We start from the raw sequence: 18,199 nt of genomic DNA, 5'->3' as shown, positions 1-18,199 counted from the left end.
AAACCCCCAAATCATGACTGAAGTTGCATGAGGGAATAATTTTATTCTTCTAAATCTGAGAAAAAAGGTCTCTGGGAAGATTTTTTTTTTAATCCTCGCCCGAGGACATTCTTCCAATTTTTTGTTCAGATAGAGTGGGAGGGAGAGAGAGGATGAGAGAGAGAGAGAGAGAAACATCGATGTGAAAGGGACACATCGAGTGGCTGCCACCCGCACGACCCAACCAGGACCGGGGACAAACCGCAACTGAGGTACATGCCCTTAGCGGGAACTGAACCCGGCCTTCTGGACCGCAGGCTGATGCTCTAACCGCTGAGCGAAACCGGCCAGGGTGGAGATCTCTTTTATAGTATACAGAGATTGGGCATCGTTTACTCTTTTCCCTCAGTTCTCTATTTTTTTTATTTTTTAAATCTCTACTTGTTTGGTGAACTCCTGGTTCGTCCAGTCGTTGACCAGATGACCTGCAAGATGGGTTTTGAGTGAAGTGGAGAGCAAGAGAAGGCTTTCCGTCTGGTCCGGGCCACTGTGAAAGGAGTCCTGCCAATTGGCCCCTTAAATTCCAACAGCTCCAATTTGTTGGGAGCATATATGGTAGATCAGGGGGTTTTATGCAACCCGTGGAAGTCTTTACAGAATCACAGTGGTCTCCAGAATTTGTCTTTGTTTAAGATAATTTATTGGCTAGCTATTGGGCCCTAGTAATGTCTGACCACGTGATATCAGGTGGCCATGCAATCTGAGTTTCTCATCATGAACTAAGAGTTATCTGGTCCTTCTAGATAAGGAGTTCTTTTACTGAGAGGAAGTGACATACACAGAACAGGGCCAGAGCCCAAAACAACAACTGCAATGAAAAAAACCCACAAAAACAAACAAACAAAAACGGCAACCAATTTTCATTATCAGGTAGCCCACACACATACTTTTAGCTCATATCTCCAGCTTAATGATAAGTTGATAAGTTCCTTGTGACCAGGTAACTGAGGAAAAAGTTTAAAGCTGGATTACAGATGGCTTTGCTCAATACACTGACCCACTGGCAAGGGACTGCGTCCCATTTAGCAGAGGCCCTCAAGGAACAGCAGTGAGAAAAAATATGCTCCCAGAGGGCAGAACTTTATCTTGTACACTTTGCCTGGAAGGGGATATGACTTGAAATAAAGATCTACATCATTTCATGGTCACTGGTTTAGTCAAGTGGTCAGGGACTGGGAATAAAAAGGTTTTGGAATACTTCTGTGGAATAGGACCTCTCAAAATGGCCCCGAAGCAAAATAATATTTGGGTCCTAATGAATGCTCAAAAAAGGCTCCCATTGTTAAAGGGCTCTTAATCAGAGCAAGTTTCCTCTGTTGCTGGCTAACATTATAGCAAAATTTCATGGCTTAAAAACACATTTGTTCTCTCACAGATTTTGTGCCTCTGGTTCTCTGTCTTAACTGAGTTTACAGTCAAGCTGTTAGCTGGGGTTCCAGTCTCATATGGCGGCACAGTTCGGGGAGGGATCTGCTTCCAAGCTCACTCATGTGATTATTGGCAGGATGTTTTAGTTGGACTACAGGCTTCCCTCAGTTCCTTGCTATGTGGGCTTCTCCAAAGGTCATCTCACAACACAGCAGCTGTTTTTCCACGGAAAGAATAGGGGGTGGGGTTGATCAAGATGGAAGACAGTCTTTTTGAAATCTAATCTCATAAGTGAGTGACATCTATCACTTACGCTGTATTCTAGCATTAGAAGTAAATCAGATCCAGTCCACTTTCAAAGGGAGGGGATTACACAAGAGATGAATACAGGTAGGTGGGGATCACTGAAAGCCATTTTAGAGGCTGCCTACCACAATGACCCAGTTTGTAGACATCAATCTCCTTTCCTCACCACAGCTGTTTGCTCAGTTGCTAACAAGGTAGCCACGGTAGCATGGAGAAATACATATATTTGTAACATTATTTTTCCTCTGCCAAGACTGATTGGTTAGCACTATTTCTTGTAGCATGAGTGGCAGGTTTGATTACAATGGGATCTTACTATAATAAATGAGCATCCTGTTTTATACGAATAGACAATTACTCTGGGGTTGGATTGCTTTCTCTGACTTATGCTTCTTTTCACTTTCCTATGAAAGATGTAAAGCAGGGTATGATGCCTGTGGGATTAACCCATTTTATCACAGATCCCATCAGACTAGAAGCAAATGGTGGTATAAAATAACGGACAGTCCTATTGAAGGTTTACTTTTGGAACTGCATGAGAAAATACATTTTGGGATGCTGTCCTAAAAGATTTGGCATATGCTCCAAATGAATTAAGAGTATCCAGTGACATTTCTTTGGTTGACAGAATAACAAGGTCCAAAGAGTAGCAGAGGGATTGACACCTTGTTACATATGACACATTGCCCATATATTTTGCTTTCCATTGTGGGGAGAAACAATCTGCCATGAGTCCTGAGGGTCCTTGCATATTATTGCTGAGTATGCCAACTGCAAGGTTTACCCATCTCCTGATACTGAGCTTTTCTGTAGTTAGCCATACAGGTATCTAAGTAGGTCAAAGCAACCACAGCATCACTCCCATGTAACTGCTGCTCCTCTGGGAGAAAGATACTGGCTTCTTTGCTGCTTGCTCAAAAACTGCTTGGACTTCAGCTCTGGATTCGTCTGTAATGCAACCCACCATATATATACAGGTGTCATCGGATCCTCTGCATCACTGTGGGTTTTGGGGCTCCAGGAACTGGTGTAAATATGCTGACACTTGGCTACTTTTTTGCTGTAATAAAGTCTTTTTTTAAAATGTTTTTGATTTTTTTTTTTAGAGGGAGAGAAACATCCATCAGCTGCCTCCTGCACACCCCCTACTGGGGATCGAGCGTGCAATCTGGGCATGTGCCCTACCCAGGAATTGAACCAGGACCTCCTAGTTCATGGGGCGACACTCAATCCACTGAGCCACACCAGCCTGGGCAGGTCTCTTGTCTCTTACTTAGGAGTCTACTGTAAGCATCCATGAAACTGGCAAGCAAGCCAGCAAGTAGGATAAAATCTGACCCTTCACTGATCTTGCCATCCATCTCCACAGCTTCTGTTGGTGCACCAATTTTTGCACCCTGAGCGAGGTACAAGGGGATATGATTTTCCTAAATAGGAAGTTGGGATTGCCACTTGATCATTTTTAGCTCATTCCTCTAGGAAAGGAGTTAGAAAAAGTGGTTATGGTGCCAGCTGAAGTGACTGGCCCTGATAACCATGGGGGGAAAGGGAGCAGGGAGAGGAGTTTGACTAGAACTCGAGAATCTCATCTCCTGAAATACCTCATACCAATACCATACTGAATTGTAAAAATTAAGCAAAGACTGTTGCAACCATATACAAACAAAACCACCCAAGCTGCAGATCCCTGGGTTACCCAATAGGTAAAGACCAGCTGAGGTGCTGGTTGAAAACAAAGGAAATGGAGTAAGTAGCAGTGGTGACAAGTCATAATCATCTAGCCTTCATGATCAGTGACAAACTGAGGACTGTATTTACAAAAATTTTTTTTAAAAAATCAGGTAACTTTGGTTCATAAAACATGCTGCTACGCATATCCTGTCCTGAAGATTCAGGTGGTCTGCAACAGGGCCCTGGAGTTCGTATTTTTAAGAGTTACCCAAGTAATTCTCACCAAGGAAGCTTGCAAAACACTGTTCTAGCTATACTTTTAGTCACTGGCTCATATATGTTTATATATTTAATATCTTCTCTTTTCTTTCCTATCTTTTACTATAATTATATATACTGGTGGTATTGGTGGTTAGTTTACAGTTTTGTCTATGGGTTGCAAACTACTGAGACAAGAGTTTAGAACCAGAGAAATGGGTATCACTGAGATCCTGGGCTTGAAATGGCTGAGGGATAATAGTATTAAGAGGAAGCATTTCAAATGTATAAATATAGGAAGAATGGAGTAGGTAGATGTTGGAAAGACAGAGATGGATTATAGTAGACATTGGATTTGATGACTCAGCACCAAATATAATAACTTATTTCACTGGTTTGGTAAATCTCAGTAGGAGAAATGGTCCCATCTTCTACTGTGGAAGCTGAGGTCAGATATATTTGCCGTCTTTGATGTCTGACAGCCTGAATAATGGCACAAGACTAAGCCTGGTCAGATGAATATTCCCACCCGATTTAGAATCTGGAGTGAGTGATGCAAATAAGCAGAGTGTTTGGAATTCAGTTTTCACAGGCATCAGTGCCAGCAGAAATATAAAAAAACTTCCAGCTTTTGAGGTGGGGGCTCGGGTACGATTTTGGTCATCTAGCTTTCTTTGGTTTCTACTATTTTCCAAAACTGGTTCTCCAGCCTTTCCATCTATTCTGAGAGCTGCCTAATATTCTTCCACTGAATCATTTTTCTTCTTAAATTTATCTCATTTTGTTGTTGTTTCAACCAAGAATCCATATTGGGTATATATTTTAATATGCTTCATTCTCTAAGAGTCAACTGTTTCGGATAATCATTTCCCTACCCCACCCCTGCAATCTGAATTTGGACAAGGATAGTGTATGATAGTTTCCCTGGTAAAACAGAAGTAAAGTTTGTTAGATTTTAAACAATTATCATGGATATACTTGTAAAACTATATTAAAACAAACAACCAATCAACCAACTATGATCATAAGAGCAATTGACACTTAAATACAATTATATGACTATGAGTAAGAGTGAATCCTTTGATAAACCTGTAAGAGATTATTCAAATTTAGAATAAGCGTGATATTTCAAATTCAGGGTCAAGGTGTGTAAAGACGAAAAATGTGTGTTGCAAAAATACATGGTGGATAATGCATATATTTACATTTTCCAGTTACAATGCACTTGGTATATTATTGCTTAGTCATTTCATTAAATTTTCAAGTACTTTTTTTAAAAAGTAAAGATTTATGGAGAGCAATCAATGACACACCTTTTAACTACTTAATATATGTAAAGATGTAAATTATAAAAATACTTTACAAAAGCTGTAAGTTACACAATCATGCTGGTCTATTGTTAATATAATCTATCCAATTATAAATATATACCTCTAGTATTCTGAAAATAAGCAAGTGTTTTAGCTGTTCCTCTAGATAGTCATGTGTTCATTTATTAACACCAGAGGCAATAACACAATGCTAAAAATAAACATGCATCAATTATACAATACATACATACAAAAACCTTGTGTCCAATCACAACTGGTGAACGCAAACAGACCTTCTATCCACCCTTAGTGCATTACGATTTTCGCAAGTAAAACAGTAAAGGAAAATAGAGAATTTAATGCTATTCAGCACCTTTAGTAAAGTCAAAAGACTTAACATCTCTATATCAAAAACATTTGCATCTGTATCACCAAACATGTACAGTTAATTATTTTGTTCAATTTTTAACATGAATTACTTTATTTACATTACTCTTTAATTCAACAAATTTTAACAATATTTAAAAATTATCTAAATTCATAAAAGTATTTCATAAACTTCAACATTTATTATGCACATACAAGGAAGTCCATGAAAAAAGTTAAAGAAATGTAGTCAGAAAGTTCAAGCAACATTACCAAATTTAACAGAATTCCAACTAAATCAAGGCAGAGGGCATTCAAACATTCAAAAATCTCTAGATGCTGCTAACATGAACATGAAAAGTTCCAGTAATAAAAGTCAATATGAGAAACAATGTTAAAGTCACCAGTAGAAAATATATTTTAATAGGCATGACATATGTTTAGTAGTAACAGTAATGACTTTTTATAGAAAACTTTTATAACATTGTCATATATGAACTACCTCATTTGGCAGGGCTGAAGAGTTGATTTCAAAAAATATATTTTAGCAGCCATAATTTTATTTCCAGTTAAAATATAGTAAAATGTTAAAAGTAAATTTATGATTAACTAAATATACCCCAATACTAAAAAATTTAAAATCCCATGCTATTCTAGCAATAATGGCCTCTATTGTCTGATGTGTCTGATGTATGGATTGTGGAAAGCCAATAAAAAAAATCAGACATACACATGGGCTTAAAGTTTCACTGAAATACTTATGTAGCAAAATATATGAAAAAGTAATAGAAAAGTAAAAAGATAAAATTAAAAAATATTGCACAGCCACATTACCTAGAAAGAAAAGTTGATGTTTAAAAAGCTCTAAACATGGATGATATAAATTATCTTCCATATAAAAAGGTATAAATATTTCTTAGAACTTATCAGCATCTACAGTTTAAATATAACACATTATTTTAATCATTGTTGAATGAGGTAATTGTCAAGTCTCTTAACAATGTTTTTATCCTACTGGAAATATTTGAGGGCAGCAACCAGAAAGAATTTCTCTAAAAATATTTCTGAATCAAGAACAGCTATATGTGCAGCTCTCCCAATGAGTGAATCTGCTGTATTGGGCAACGCATTGATAACGTTATATCGAACCAAATTACAGTCCTTGCTTTGCAGAACTGGGCGAAGCAAATTGTGGATCATTTCTGAATAGATCTGTCCTATGGAAAAAGAGGAAGACTAAAATTAGTTCACGATTAACTGAAAAAAAATTCTATATCAACTTTTATAAAATTTATAACGTTACAATATTTCCATTAAAGGAGAAAAACTGTCTGTGTCTATGTATCATACATACATTTTTTGCTTAATCCCTTCGCCTTTTTTCACCCAGTCCCCCAGCCTTCCTCCCCTGACAGCTGTCAGTCTGTTCTATGTATCTATGCTTCTGTTTCTATCGTTTGTTAAATTATTTTGTTAATTAGACTATACACTTGAAGCTTGTATGGTTTTATTAACCAATGGCACCCCTATAAATTCAATAAAAATGTTGAAAAAGTTATTTTAAAAGGTTTTATTTTCCTTTGACTATCATTTTTGAGACTGTTTTAGAGAAAACATGATTCCATTATTTATCTAGCCAAGTAAAAAATAACAAATTTATTATACATTATTCTTGTCAATTTGACATTTTTAATTCAGAGCAATGCATATAACAGAGTAAATAGTTTTCATCAACATTAAGTCACCTATGATTCGTCAAGCCGTTATGAAAGGTAGCCATGCTGAAACATTTTGATAAGGCAAAATTTAAAACGTTAGTGTACAGCAAATTTCTGTGGCAATTAACATTTCCCCACATATTTCCACAATAGAGGGGTGGACAAAAGTAGGTTAATAATATAATAAAATACAATAATTAGTAAATAATAGTACAAGAATAAACTCTGTATTTCATGTACTCACAACTGTAAACCTACTTTTCACCCACCCCTGTATTTTGAGAAGAACAGCAACTTCTTATAGTCAGAAGAACAATGTGAGTTTGGCTCAAAGATCAAAGAGGATCCTTTATTGCTCTGAAGGTTTATTTAATGCTTGGTTCTGCTTTTAATTCCAAAGTTGTGCTTCTCTCTCACTCTTATAATGGATTTATTGAGGTCAAGCTAAGCATAAAAAATCAAAGTTAGATATACATACACATAAAAGCACAAATTACCTATAAGGGGGCAAAACAGGTTTTAGTGCTAACACATACCCATCGAACCTGTACATTTTAGGGAGGCAGATGTAAAATTTTGGAGTAGAGGCAGATGTAGCCCTGAGGAATGAAGAGAAGGTAATAATATACGAAAGTACAGTTAGAGAAAGAAGAGAGAGGTATTTAAGAGAAAGATTAATATCACACAGATTCATATACAACTTCTCTTAGTTTTCATTGTTAGTCAAGCTGGATTTCTGGTTCCATGCTATTTAATTTCGTTTTGTTTTGTTAAATCCCTCTCTTTATAGGATTTCCCCTGTCCTCCAGTGGCATAGAACTCTACTATTAAAACAAAGATAATTTATCTAATTTTAGTGACTCATCTAAAGGTTAAACCTCTTCTGAATTTTCCCTAAGTGGACTCTAGCCTTTTCCCATAAGTGGACTCCTGCTAGGACAGAAGTAAAATTACACACAAAACACTTCCCAAGTTATTCTGACGTCAGAAAATGCTCAAAAAATATTTGTTAAATGAATAGAGTACTTAGTGTGTGCCAGCACCATGCCAGACAATTCTAATACAAATTTATCTAAGACAGTCTCTGCCTAAAGGAGCTGTTCACTGTCACAATGTGGGGAAAGCAAAGGATTAAGACTTTGTTTAAAATCAGCCTTATTCCAAAAAAGGAACTGAGATAATACTGGGAGACAGGACCCCCAAATTCTTATCTTAAGCCTATAATTAACCACCAGTGACTTTGGATATGTCACTTAGCATCTCTGGGCCTCAGTTACAAAATGAGCAAACAGGACCCAAGTCTCTTTCTGGCTCCAAAAGCTGTGATTTAAATTTCTTTTGTTCTTCAAATATAGCAAAAGAATAACTAAGTAAATTCTTCATCAGTCGCTATCATAAAGTAGTATAACTCCTTGCTGCCATCTTTGACTAAAAGTGAGGTACAGATGAACATATAGCATGACCACTACCACAATCACCAATCTCAAGCATCTGGAGAAAATCAAAGTACAAATTACTTTTGAGGCAGCAAAATGGAGAAGCATTTGTAATTAGATGAAATAATTATTTCATAAGAACAACTACTGTTTCATTGGTAAAAATATATGATGTGGCAGGAGTAAAGAAAGGAAGAAAAATAGAGGAAGGATAGCTACTTAATATCAGTGGGTGACAAAAGAAGTAAAAGGAAAGAGAAGGATGAAAGAAGAAAGCGACTACAAGGAAAATTTGGGGGAAAAGCTCTTGTATAGATATAACTCTTCAAAGTACTTTTAATTTACTTTCTTACCTGACTGTTTGTCCTTTAAAGCCGTTTTACACATTTCAATTCGGGCGGAGTGATAAGGAACATAGCGATCCTGTAGAGATCCCACCAGCACAACATTTTTGAAATAATGAAGCCCTGTGAAAAGAAATACTGAATTATAATACAACAGTTAATCAGATTTGGAACTTATTATCATATTAAGTGACTAAACCTTTTTATTTCCTCAGTAGCACTGTTTATGGTTTTTAAAATACCTACTGATTTTTTTTCTCCATATTTCTATATATTATCTACAACCCCCCTCCCCAAGCTTTGCTGTTATGTGCTGATATGAGGAATATGTTTGCACTAAGTGAAAGCAAGGATTGTGGTGTTGTGGTATGAGGGTAGGGTACAAATTAGATATTAAAATTCACAGGCAGTATTTCACGACATTCTTACTTTCCAAAGGATAGTCCTTAATATTTAGGAATATCTTCCAAAGAAACAAATTACATTCTTCCTTTAAAAACAAATGAAACACCATATATGAACTCATTTAAAGCAGACTTAAAAAAATAATTTAATTGATTTTTTTAGAGAGAGAAGAAGGGGGAAGAGAGATATGAGATAGAAATATTGATGCGAGAGAGAACCATCCATTGGTTGCCTCCTGCATGTCCCCTACTGGGGATCAAGCCTGGGAATCAAACTGGGACCTCTCAGTCCATGGGACGACGCTCAGTCCACTGAGCCACATCAGCTAGGCAAAGCTGACTTTTTTTACTTGAAGTTGTCATTAAACTCACCTAATAATATTCATATTGTCTCCTTATTTAAGTATAATGTCAAGAGGATACATGCTTTAATTTTTTTTTTTTCAGTAATAGTAATGGTTTTCATGATCCACCCATAGACTTTTGTCTGGACCATTTATTTTTATGTTTTATTAAACTAGGTGAATTTAAAGCTTATGATTTGGGATACTTTGCTAATTAACTTAAGTACTGAAGCCATGTTCTTGACTACTTTAGTACTGGTAATGTTCTAGTTTAACTATTTGTCTCAGACTAGTAAATAAAAAAGAAAAATTTTATGTGTTTATTAAATAAGATACAAATAAATAATGGCAATACATTACAATTGGGGTGTGTAGTGGATACAATTTTGTTTCTGGAATATTCCAGAGTAAAATTTGGACACTTTTTGTCCACTGAAATTCAGATTCGTAGAGACAGGCCAACTGTGGGAACTACTGTGGATCCAGAATACAGGAAGCCCTCCCTTGGAACTTAAGGATCCTAATAATGAGAACACTGTAGACCCACATATAGCCTGGTGAGACTGTATATACTCTCTGTGCCAAATATAAGGTCTTCCCTTTTTTCACAATGAGAAGAGACCACTTTAAGATAATTTGAATATATAAAATTCTACGGATATAAGTAAAATAATCAAACATATGCAATAGGAATTCAATTACACAATCATATTTAAAATAATATTTTAGAAAGATATTAAAAAAATGTAATTTCTCCCTTCATGCTCACATTTTATGAGACAAATTCATTCTACTTTGGCTTCATTTGACAGCAATGTCTTCCTCAGCAGTAGTGCTACTTTGGGAATCATCTATCTGTCCTAGAGTAGAACTTTTCAAACTGGTATACATTTATCCAGGGGTAATTTAAGACTCTCTGGAGTGCAGATGGGCATGTGTAGCTTTAAGAAAACTGATTTCCAGAGTCCAACATCCATATGAGCACTTTTGTATAAATGACTTGTCCTTCCCCGCTTTACAAGAGAAAGACATTCTCCAACCCATTTCAGATCTTTTTATGATGTATAGCCCAGGGGTACATATCTTCCATAAATTGAATTAAATGAGCTAAATCTGTAACTCTAATTAAATGAGTTAAGTCTTTATATTTTTATGAAGATACAATTATAGTAAATATATACTACCTGATATGCCAGAAAATATATTCTTTGTAACTATTTACAATTATAGAAAATATTTTTAGGTGTTACCCTAAAATTATACAAGAGGGTACATACTTTTTCAAAAAAATTTTTAAGGGTTAAGTAAGTCAAAACTGTGAAAACAACTTCCCACTGTACATCAACTTCACTTCCAAGTTGTTTTTGATACTGCACTTTTGGAAGCTAAGTATGATGCTATTACTGAAATTTTATCCCAAGCTGCAAGAAACCAGACATACAATAGCACAATTAGCTTCTTCACTTATCTAAAAGCTATATATTTGTGAACTCCATAAAGGGCTACCATACTGCACAACTCCAGGAATGCAATTCATATCCCAGTTTGCATAAATAACATCACTTGAAGTTATGCATAGCACAGCCTGTGGCAGCCTTGGTTAACAATGTTCATTTTTGTACTTTCCTAAATGACTATTTTTCCTCAAACTGTCAGCATCTTCTATCTCCTCTTCGCTCTTACCTTATGACTTTGATTTCTATTTCACTTAGAATATAGAATAATCAGAAGAGAACTTCCCCTCCTCCCACCTTAACACAAACCCACTTACAATACCTGTATGTCCACGTTCTGCCTTTACTCTTACTCCTGATGAACTGCTCACACTCTCACCTCAGGCCAGCGCTTATACTTGTATGCTAGGTCCCACTCCCTCCTGCTTACGTAAGTAAGATGTTGGCTCTAGTAGTTGTCCCACTCCTCTCTTGCATCATCAAATTTCTCTTTTGTACAGATCATTCTCATCAGTATGCAAAACACTATAATATCTCCCATTAAAAAAAAAAAATCAATCAATGAACCTGTCCTTGGACTCTATACTCCTTTACAATGACCCCTCTCCCCAGTTTCTTGGCACTGCTTTATTTATATAGTTATAAAATAGGCACTACATTTTAAAAATTTACATTGAATATATTTTTCAAAGTAATAGCTTTTTGCAGAGAATCTGATATAATTCTATAGAGAAATAACACTCAGGTTGAGAATCACTGCTTTAGACTGAGATCCTTGAGGGAAGTGTCTGTTTCCTTAGGTTCAGGTTAGGTTCAGTGGAATGAAAGTAAGTAAAATCAACAAAAACCAGATGAATAGATTTCTTTTTTAAAAACTGACTTTTAGAGAGAGAGAGGAAGGGAGTGGGAGAGAGAAACATTGATCAGCTGCCTCCTGCACACCCCTTACTGGAGATCGAGTTGGAAAGGGGGCAGGTGCCCTGACTGGGAATCTAACTGGTGACCTCTTGGTGCATTGGATGATGCTCAACCAACCGAGTCACTCTGGCTGGGCAAGATGAGGCGATTTCTAAAATACCCTTTAACTCTCAGACTCCATGATGATGAAATAAAATCAGAGATCCTAGCCATCTGGTGTTTCTCAGTGGTTAGAGCGTTGGCCCAAGCACAGATAGGTCATGGGTTTGATTCCTGGTCAAGGGCATGTAGCTGGAATGAGGTTCGATCCCTGGCCCAGTAAGAGGACAAGCGGGAGGCAACCAATCAATGTGTCTCTCTCACATTGATGTTTCTCTTTCTTTCTCTATACCCACTCTGCCCCTCTCCCTTCCACTCACTCTGAAGATCAATGAAAAAAGGGGATGAGGATTAACAACAACAGAAAATCAAAGATCTTAATACTGATATAAGTATAATATATTGCCATATTTTGAAATGTGATTCCTAAGACAGTGCTGGACTTTAAAAATGCATTTTAAATTTAGTAATCAATTTATCTTAACAATAGTTTTCAACAATAAATTGATACTAATAATGTATTTCTGCACAGAAGGTTTGATTTTTGTGTAATCCAAGAACCCAGTTAGCTGTGACTCCTTTTGAATCTTTTGGTTTCAATTTCTTGTCCAGAAGCATTGGCTAGAGAGGGCAGAAACTCAAAGTGAAACATGGTAGGTCCAGAGTCCCAATGGGAATTATGGAAATTCTTCATCCGAGTTCAAGTTCAGCTAATGAACATGTCTGAAGTCTATTTTGGGAGCCTTATAGTCTAGGTTCATCTTCTCTGCACCTACACTGATTCCACCTGCTTAAAGATGACCTAGTTAACTGGCATTCAGGTTAGCACTTCACTTAGCCCCTTGTCCCTTAAGTCGCTAATTCTTGGTTAAAAAATTACCTCTAACTTGGGAAAGTAACAAGATTTCCCCAGAATGAAATCATGGAACTAGAAAATTTTCTAAATATTTTACTTACTTTTCCAGATTATTAAGAAAAAGTTAAATCTTCAATATTTTTCTGTACTGTATTAATAACATGATTTATATATGAACACTGTAAATGATAACTTTCATCTTCATTATCATAATCTTCCTGATACTTTTGCCGTCTCCTTTTTCTCAAATGTTAATGTTTTAAAGCAATTCATATTGATTCAATTTCTGTTTCCTTTTTGAAACTGGCTAAAGCACTGGTTGTTTTGCACACTAAGAAACATTTAGCAGTGTCTGGAGACATTTTTGTTGTCACAACTGGGGGCTGGGGGTTGTAAGGCTATGTATAACTGGTATTTTGTGGGTAGAGGCCAGGGATGCTGCTAAATATCCTACAACACATAGGACAACGCCAGGCAACAAAAAATTATCCAGGCCAGAATGACAATAATGAAGTTGAAAAAAACCCTATCCTTTCATTTTTTTTTATCCTCACCTAAGACCTTTTTTACATTTATCTTGAGATCGAGTGGGAGGGAGAGAGAGAAACATCGATGTGAGAGAGACACATCGAGTGGCTGCCCCCCACACAACCCCATCCAGGGCTGGGGACAAACTGCAACCGAGGTACCTGCCCTTAGTGGGAACTGAACCCAGGCCTGTCTGGTCTGTGGGCAGACGCTCTAACCACTGAGAAAACTGGCCAGGGCAAAACCCTATACTTTTAAAATGGACATATTCTAAGTAATATTAAACTATTCTTTTTTTTTTTTTTTTTTAATCCTCACCCTAGGACATTTTTGCATTCATCTTCAGGTGGAGAGGGAGGGAGAGGGAGGAGGAATAGAGAGAGAGAGAGAAACATGGATGTGAGAGACACAATGAGTGGTTGCCACCTACACGACTCCAACTGAGGCTGGGGCCAAAATGAAACTGAGGTACACACCCTTAGCGGGAACTGAACCCTGGTCTCTCTGGTCCGTGGGCCGATGCTCTAACAGCTGAGCTAAACTGGCCAGGGCTAAACTATTCTTATTTTTACTTATTTATTTTAAACACTGTATTAGAAATAATTTGCTTCCGAAAATAATGTTAACTGATGCTGATTCTTTCCCACATTTTCAGAAACAAAATATAAATGTTATTTATATATCAAGTGATATATTATTAAACACCCCTGCAATCTACTGGAAGAAAAGATTATCATGTGCCATAGTAGCACAGCAGGAAATTTCTTTATTTGTCAGAATTCAACTGCTGGTAAAGAGAGCCTAAACAGATGTTTTTTAGAAGATCTTAAAAATAGGATATTACGTTTTGGTAGTTCCAACATCATAGATTCTTATTTGGCTATACTTGAGCTCTCATTATGGAATGCAAAGGGGCACATGATCCTTGTCTCTATGTGATCTTGACTACTTCACCACTGGAGTTACCTAATCTATATAACGTAATATACCTTTTACCTTCCACAATGTCTCTTTCCTTCATCTTTTCTTTCCCTTGATAGTCAATGTTGAGATGCTAGTATGCCATAACTATACTGTGTGAACTATATCGTCTATCAGCCATTTGTAGAATGCTATAGGTTTTTTGGTCAAAAGTTTATATAAAAATTTAATGAATGTTTGTAATTGTAATGTCTTAATCAAAAAGGTAATTCCTCTTAAAAGTAATATTTCATTAACTCTTAACCAGATTTATTGTGTCTATAAAACAAAAAAGGCAATTCACACTTAATAAAATGCTTTTTATAAAAAAATATGTTCCTCAATTGTTTTAGAAATCATACAAATTATTTTAGGCTTTTAAATTTTTCCTTAATTTAATTTTATTTATTTCTTTTTTCTCTTTTTCTTTTTTTCCCCCCAAATCTTTATTGTTGGATGTAAAATGTATTACAGATGTAAATTTTTCCTTAATTTTAAAATAATGAATAGTTTTTAATTAAGGAAAGCTACTAATTAATGCTATATTGCAGAGAAAAAGACTTTCAACAGAAAGATCCACAGGAGAGGCTTTGCTTAAATAAAAAGAGAAAAGAAATAAATAGGCTGGAGTTTGCTTCAGACAGGTTATTTTAGTCTTTCCCTAAAAAAGAGGAAATTAGCCATTCAGAAGAAATAGAAGCATTAATTGGACTGGAGTATCCAAGACTTTCTACCGTTCATAGAGTAAAACATACAAGAGAAATCATCACTAGGACTTTTGATTGTTTAAAAATACCTAATAATAGCATATTGATTATATAAAATGGTTATGTAAACATTGCTCTATGCTTTTCTGGTTTTCTTTTTCTTTTCTTTCTTTCTTTATTGATCTTACAGAGAGAGGAAGGGAGAGGGAGAGAGAGAGAGAGAAACATCGATGAGAGAGAACATCAATTGGCCGCCTCCTGTAGGCCCTGCACTGGGGATTTGGCCCACAACCTGGGCATGTGCCCTGACTGGGAATTGAAGTGGTGACCTCTTAGTGCATGGGTTGACACTCAACCAGTGAGCCACACCAGCCAGGCTATGCTTTCCTGTTTACTTACTTATGTTTCTGATGTGAACCCATATATCTCTACATTGTGAATAAAGTAATTATCTGTATATATACAGGAGTATTAATCTCCTAGGAGTTGACTTCTCATTTGTCACAATTCTCTAGATGACAAAAAAAGGTGGAGAGCAGACACAGCTCAAGATAGACTTACTTCAACCCCTGTGATAATACTGTAATTTAAAAACCAATTAATGAATATTTGTTGATATTTAAAACTGCAATTAGAAATAGCTTAAAAAATTCTTGAAAGTATACATTAATGGCTTAACATAACATGGCTTAAACCACACATGACTGCTTACTAGCTCTGTGACTTCTGACAAGTCACTCAAACTCTCCATGCTTCAGTGTCCACATCTACAAAATGGGGGCAATAATAGTCCTACTTTATGCTAAATCAGCTAATATGTATAATAAGCTTAGGTGGTACCTGGAATATAGGAGGTGCCATGTGCGTCACCTATTATTATTATTATTATTATTATTTTTTGTACAGATAGAGTGGGAGGGAGAGAGAGGGAGAGAGAGAGAGAGAGAAACATCGACGTGAAAGGGACACATTGAGTGGCTGCCACCCGCACGACCAACCAGGGCCGGGGACAAACTGCAACTGAAGTACGCGCCCTTAGCGGGAACCGAACCCGGGTCTCTCCAGACTGCAGGCCAACGCTCTAACCGCTGAGCCAAACTGGCCAGGGCTGCGTCACCTATTATTTATTCCTATATTTTAGTATTATTTAATGCATTAGTCATTATTAGAAAACAGTATTATTTTATGTTATTGTCCAATAATAATATCAATTCAATTCTGGTACACTAAGATACCAATAAACTTATATGTGTGTATAAGTAAAAATCTTAAAACATCAAAACAGTTTTCAAAAGTTATTTGAATAATTTTTATGGCTAGTAATACTGACATTTAGATGAGCTAATTTTTTTTTTTTAAATTCTCACCTGAGGACATTTTTGCATTTATCTTCAGATAGAGCAGGAGGGAGAGAGGGAGGAAGAGAGAGAGAGAAACAATGATGTGAGAGAGACACATCAAGTATTTGCCACCCGACTCTCCGGTCTGCAGGCTGATGCTCTAACCACTGACCCAACCTGGCCAGGGCTAGATGAGCTGGTTTTTAGCAGTTTGTTAAAATATCTCCTAAAATGAATTCATGATATTAACGTCAAAGCAAATTTCTATTATCTAAAACACTAATATTATTTTAGTTTAGGCACTTCTTCATTTAGAGCTATTCTTACTTTTACTATCTAACATTTATTGAGTTTCATGCTATTCAGAATGGTAATTGTTCAAATGCATTACCTCAAATAATCTTTAACAGTCTTGTTTAATAGGCTCTGACCTGCTTGTGAAGAAGATACTATTATTTCCATTCTACTGATGAAGAAACCGAAGTTTATTTAGATTAAGTAACCTAGTGTTTCAATTAAAACTAACATCTACGTGTTTGGCTGTTAAGTGGTGTTGGGCTGGTACAATCATAGAGTCTTGCCACACATTACAAGGCAAATTATAAGTTAATAACTTGTAAGCGAATGTTTTAATTATTCCTTAAGAAAGAACTCAAGTACTCACATCTATTAGTAACAATAAATTTAGCAATACAAAATCTGGATGAGGAATGCTATGGAGTATAGAATTTCTGTAGTACAATTTTACAGTTATGCTCTCTTTTATGTTTTTATTTTCTTATGTTACTATTTATTAGAATTGCTAATTAAATTTTACTTTGTAAAATCCAGTATAAATACACAAACCTTGGGGAATGTTTATATTCAGTTGTGCCTTTCATTTATTTCCTAACCCACAAAAGGAGCAGTGGTACAAACTCCACAGCTATACAGAATGGTTCTAGTTAGTGTCAGTAAGTTTTTCTCACATAAGAACTATACACTATATTTGATTTTGTAGTTTTATTAATCAAGTACATATTTCTATGATCTATAAGTAACTTATAGTTGTTGCTCTGTACCCTTAGAAACAAGATCATAAAACCTGACTTATAAAAACATTTTTCTTTCACTGATTCTAATAACAGACAATATATGAACTATCCATTCCCAGATCTCTTTACCATACTAATAACAACATTTAAGGTAGAATCCTGAAACGGCTAAAACAGGACTCAAATTAAGTAGCTATATTCAATTATTAAATCTGTCCAGTGTTCATATCAAATGTTTTAAGAGCAGGATGGAGGATATGGGTGATAGGAATGAAGATAAAAGATAGATTTAAAAAGCTAGGGTTAAGTTTACAATGTCAAGTTATTTCAGGCTTGAAACTATCAGTCACCAAATATATGGGTTTGATTATCAGCTTACCATACAATATCTGACCTACTATATAATATCTGACCTGCTTTTGTGTGTGTGTGTGTGTATTTTAAATCCTCACCCAAGGATATTTTTCCATTTATTTTCAGAGTGGGAGGGAGGGAGAGGGAGAGGGAGGGGGGGGGAGAGAGAGAGAGAGAGAAACATCAATGTGAGAGAGACATATCGACTGGTTGACTCTTGCACGATCCCAACCAGGGCTGGGGACCAAACCGCAACTGAGGTATGTGCCCTTTACTGGAACTGAACCTGCAACTCTTTGGTGCATGGGCTGACAATCTAACTGCTGAGCCAAATCAGTCAGGGTTTTGACCTGCTTTTGGATACTGAAAACAGTATTGAAAATGT

General features: G+C 36.2%; 1 protein-coding gene across 6 annotated transcripts in view; it reads right to left on the bottom strand.

Moving 5' to 3' along the window:
- Positions 1 to 5,100: 5,100 nt before the first annotated feature.
- The window catches only part of FAM135A (family with sequence similarity 135 member A), a 111,435-nt gene continuing 98,336 nt past the window's right edge, over positions 5,101 to 18,199 (bottom strand). For all 6 annotated transcript variants that reach the window (XM_036248754.1, XM_036248755.1, XM_036248758.1 and 3 more), the window contains 2 exons: positions 8,826 to 8,939; positions 5,101 to 6,535 (listed from right to left, as the gene is read on the bottom strand). In XM_036248754.1, the coding sequence (XP_036104647.1) occupies positions 6,330 to 6,535; positions 8,826 to 8,939 (320 nt within the window). In that variant the 3' untranslated portion in view covers positions 5,101 to 6,329. The remainder of the gene's footprint in view (positions 6,536 to 8,825; positions 8,940 to 18,199) is intronic.

Source organism: Molossus molossus, unplaced genomic scaffold (genome assembly GCF_014108415.1).
Source record: "Molossus molossus isolate mMolMol1 unplaced genomic scaffold, mMolMol1.p scaffold_m16_p_8, whole genome shotgun sequence".
NCBI lineage: Eukaryota > Metazoa > Chordata > Mammalia > Chiroptera > Molossidae > Molossus > Molossus molossus.
This window is presented reverse-complemented; position numbering and strand designations above follow the sequence as displayed.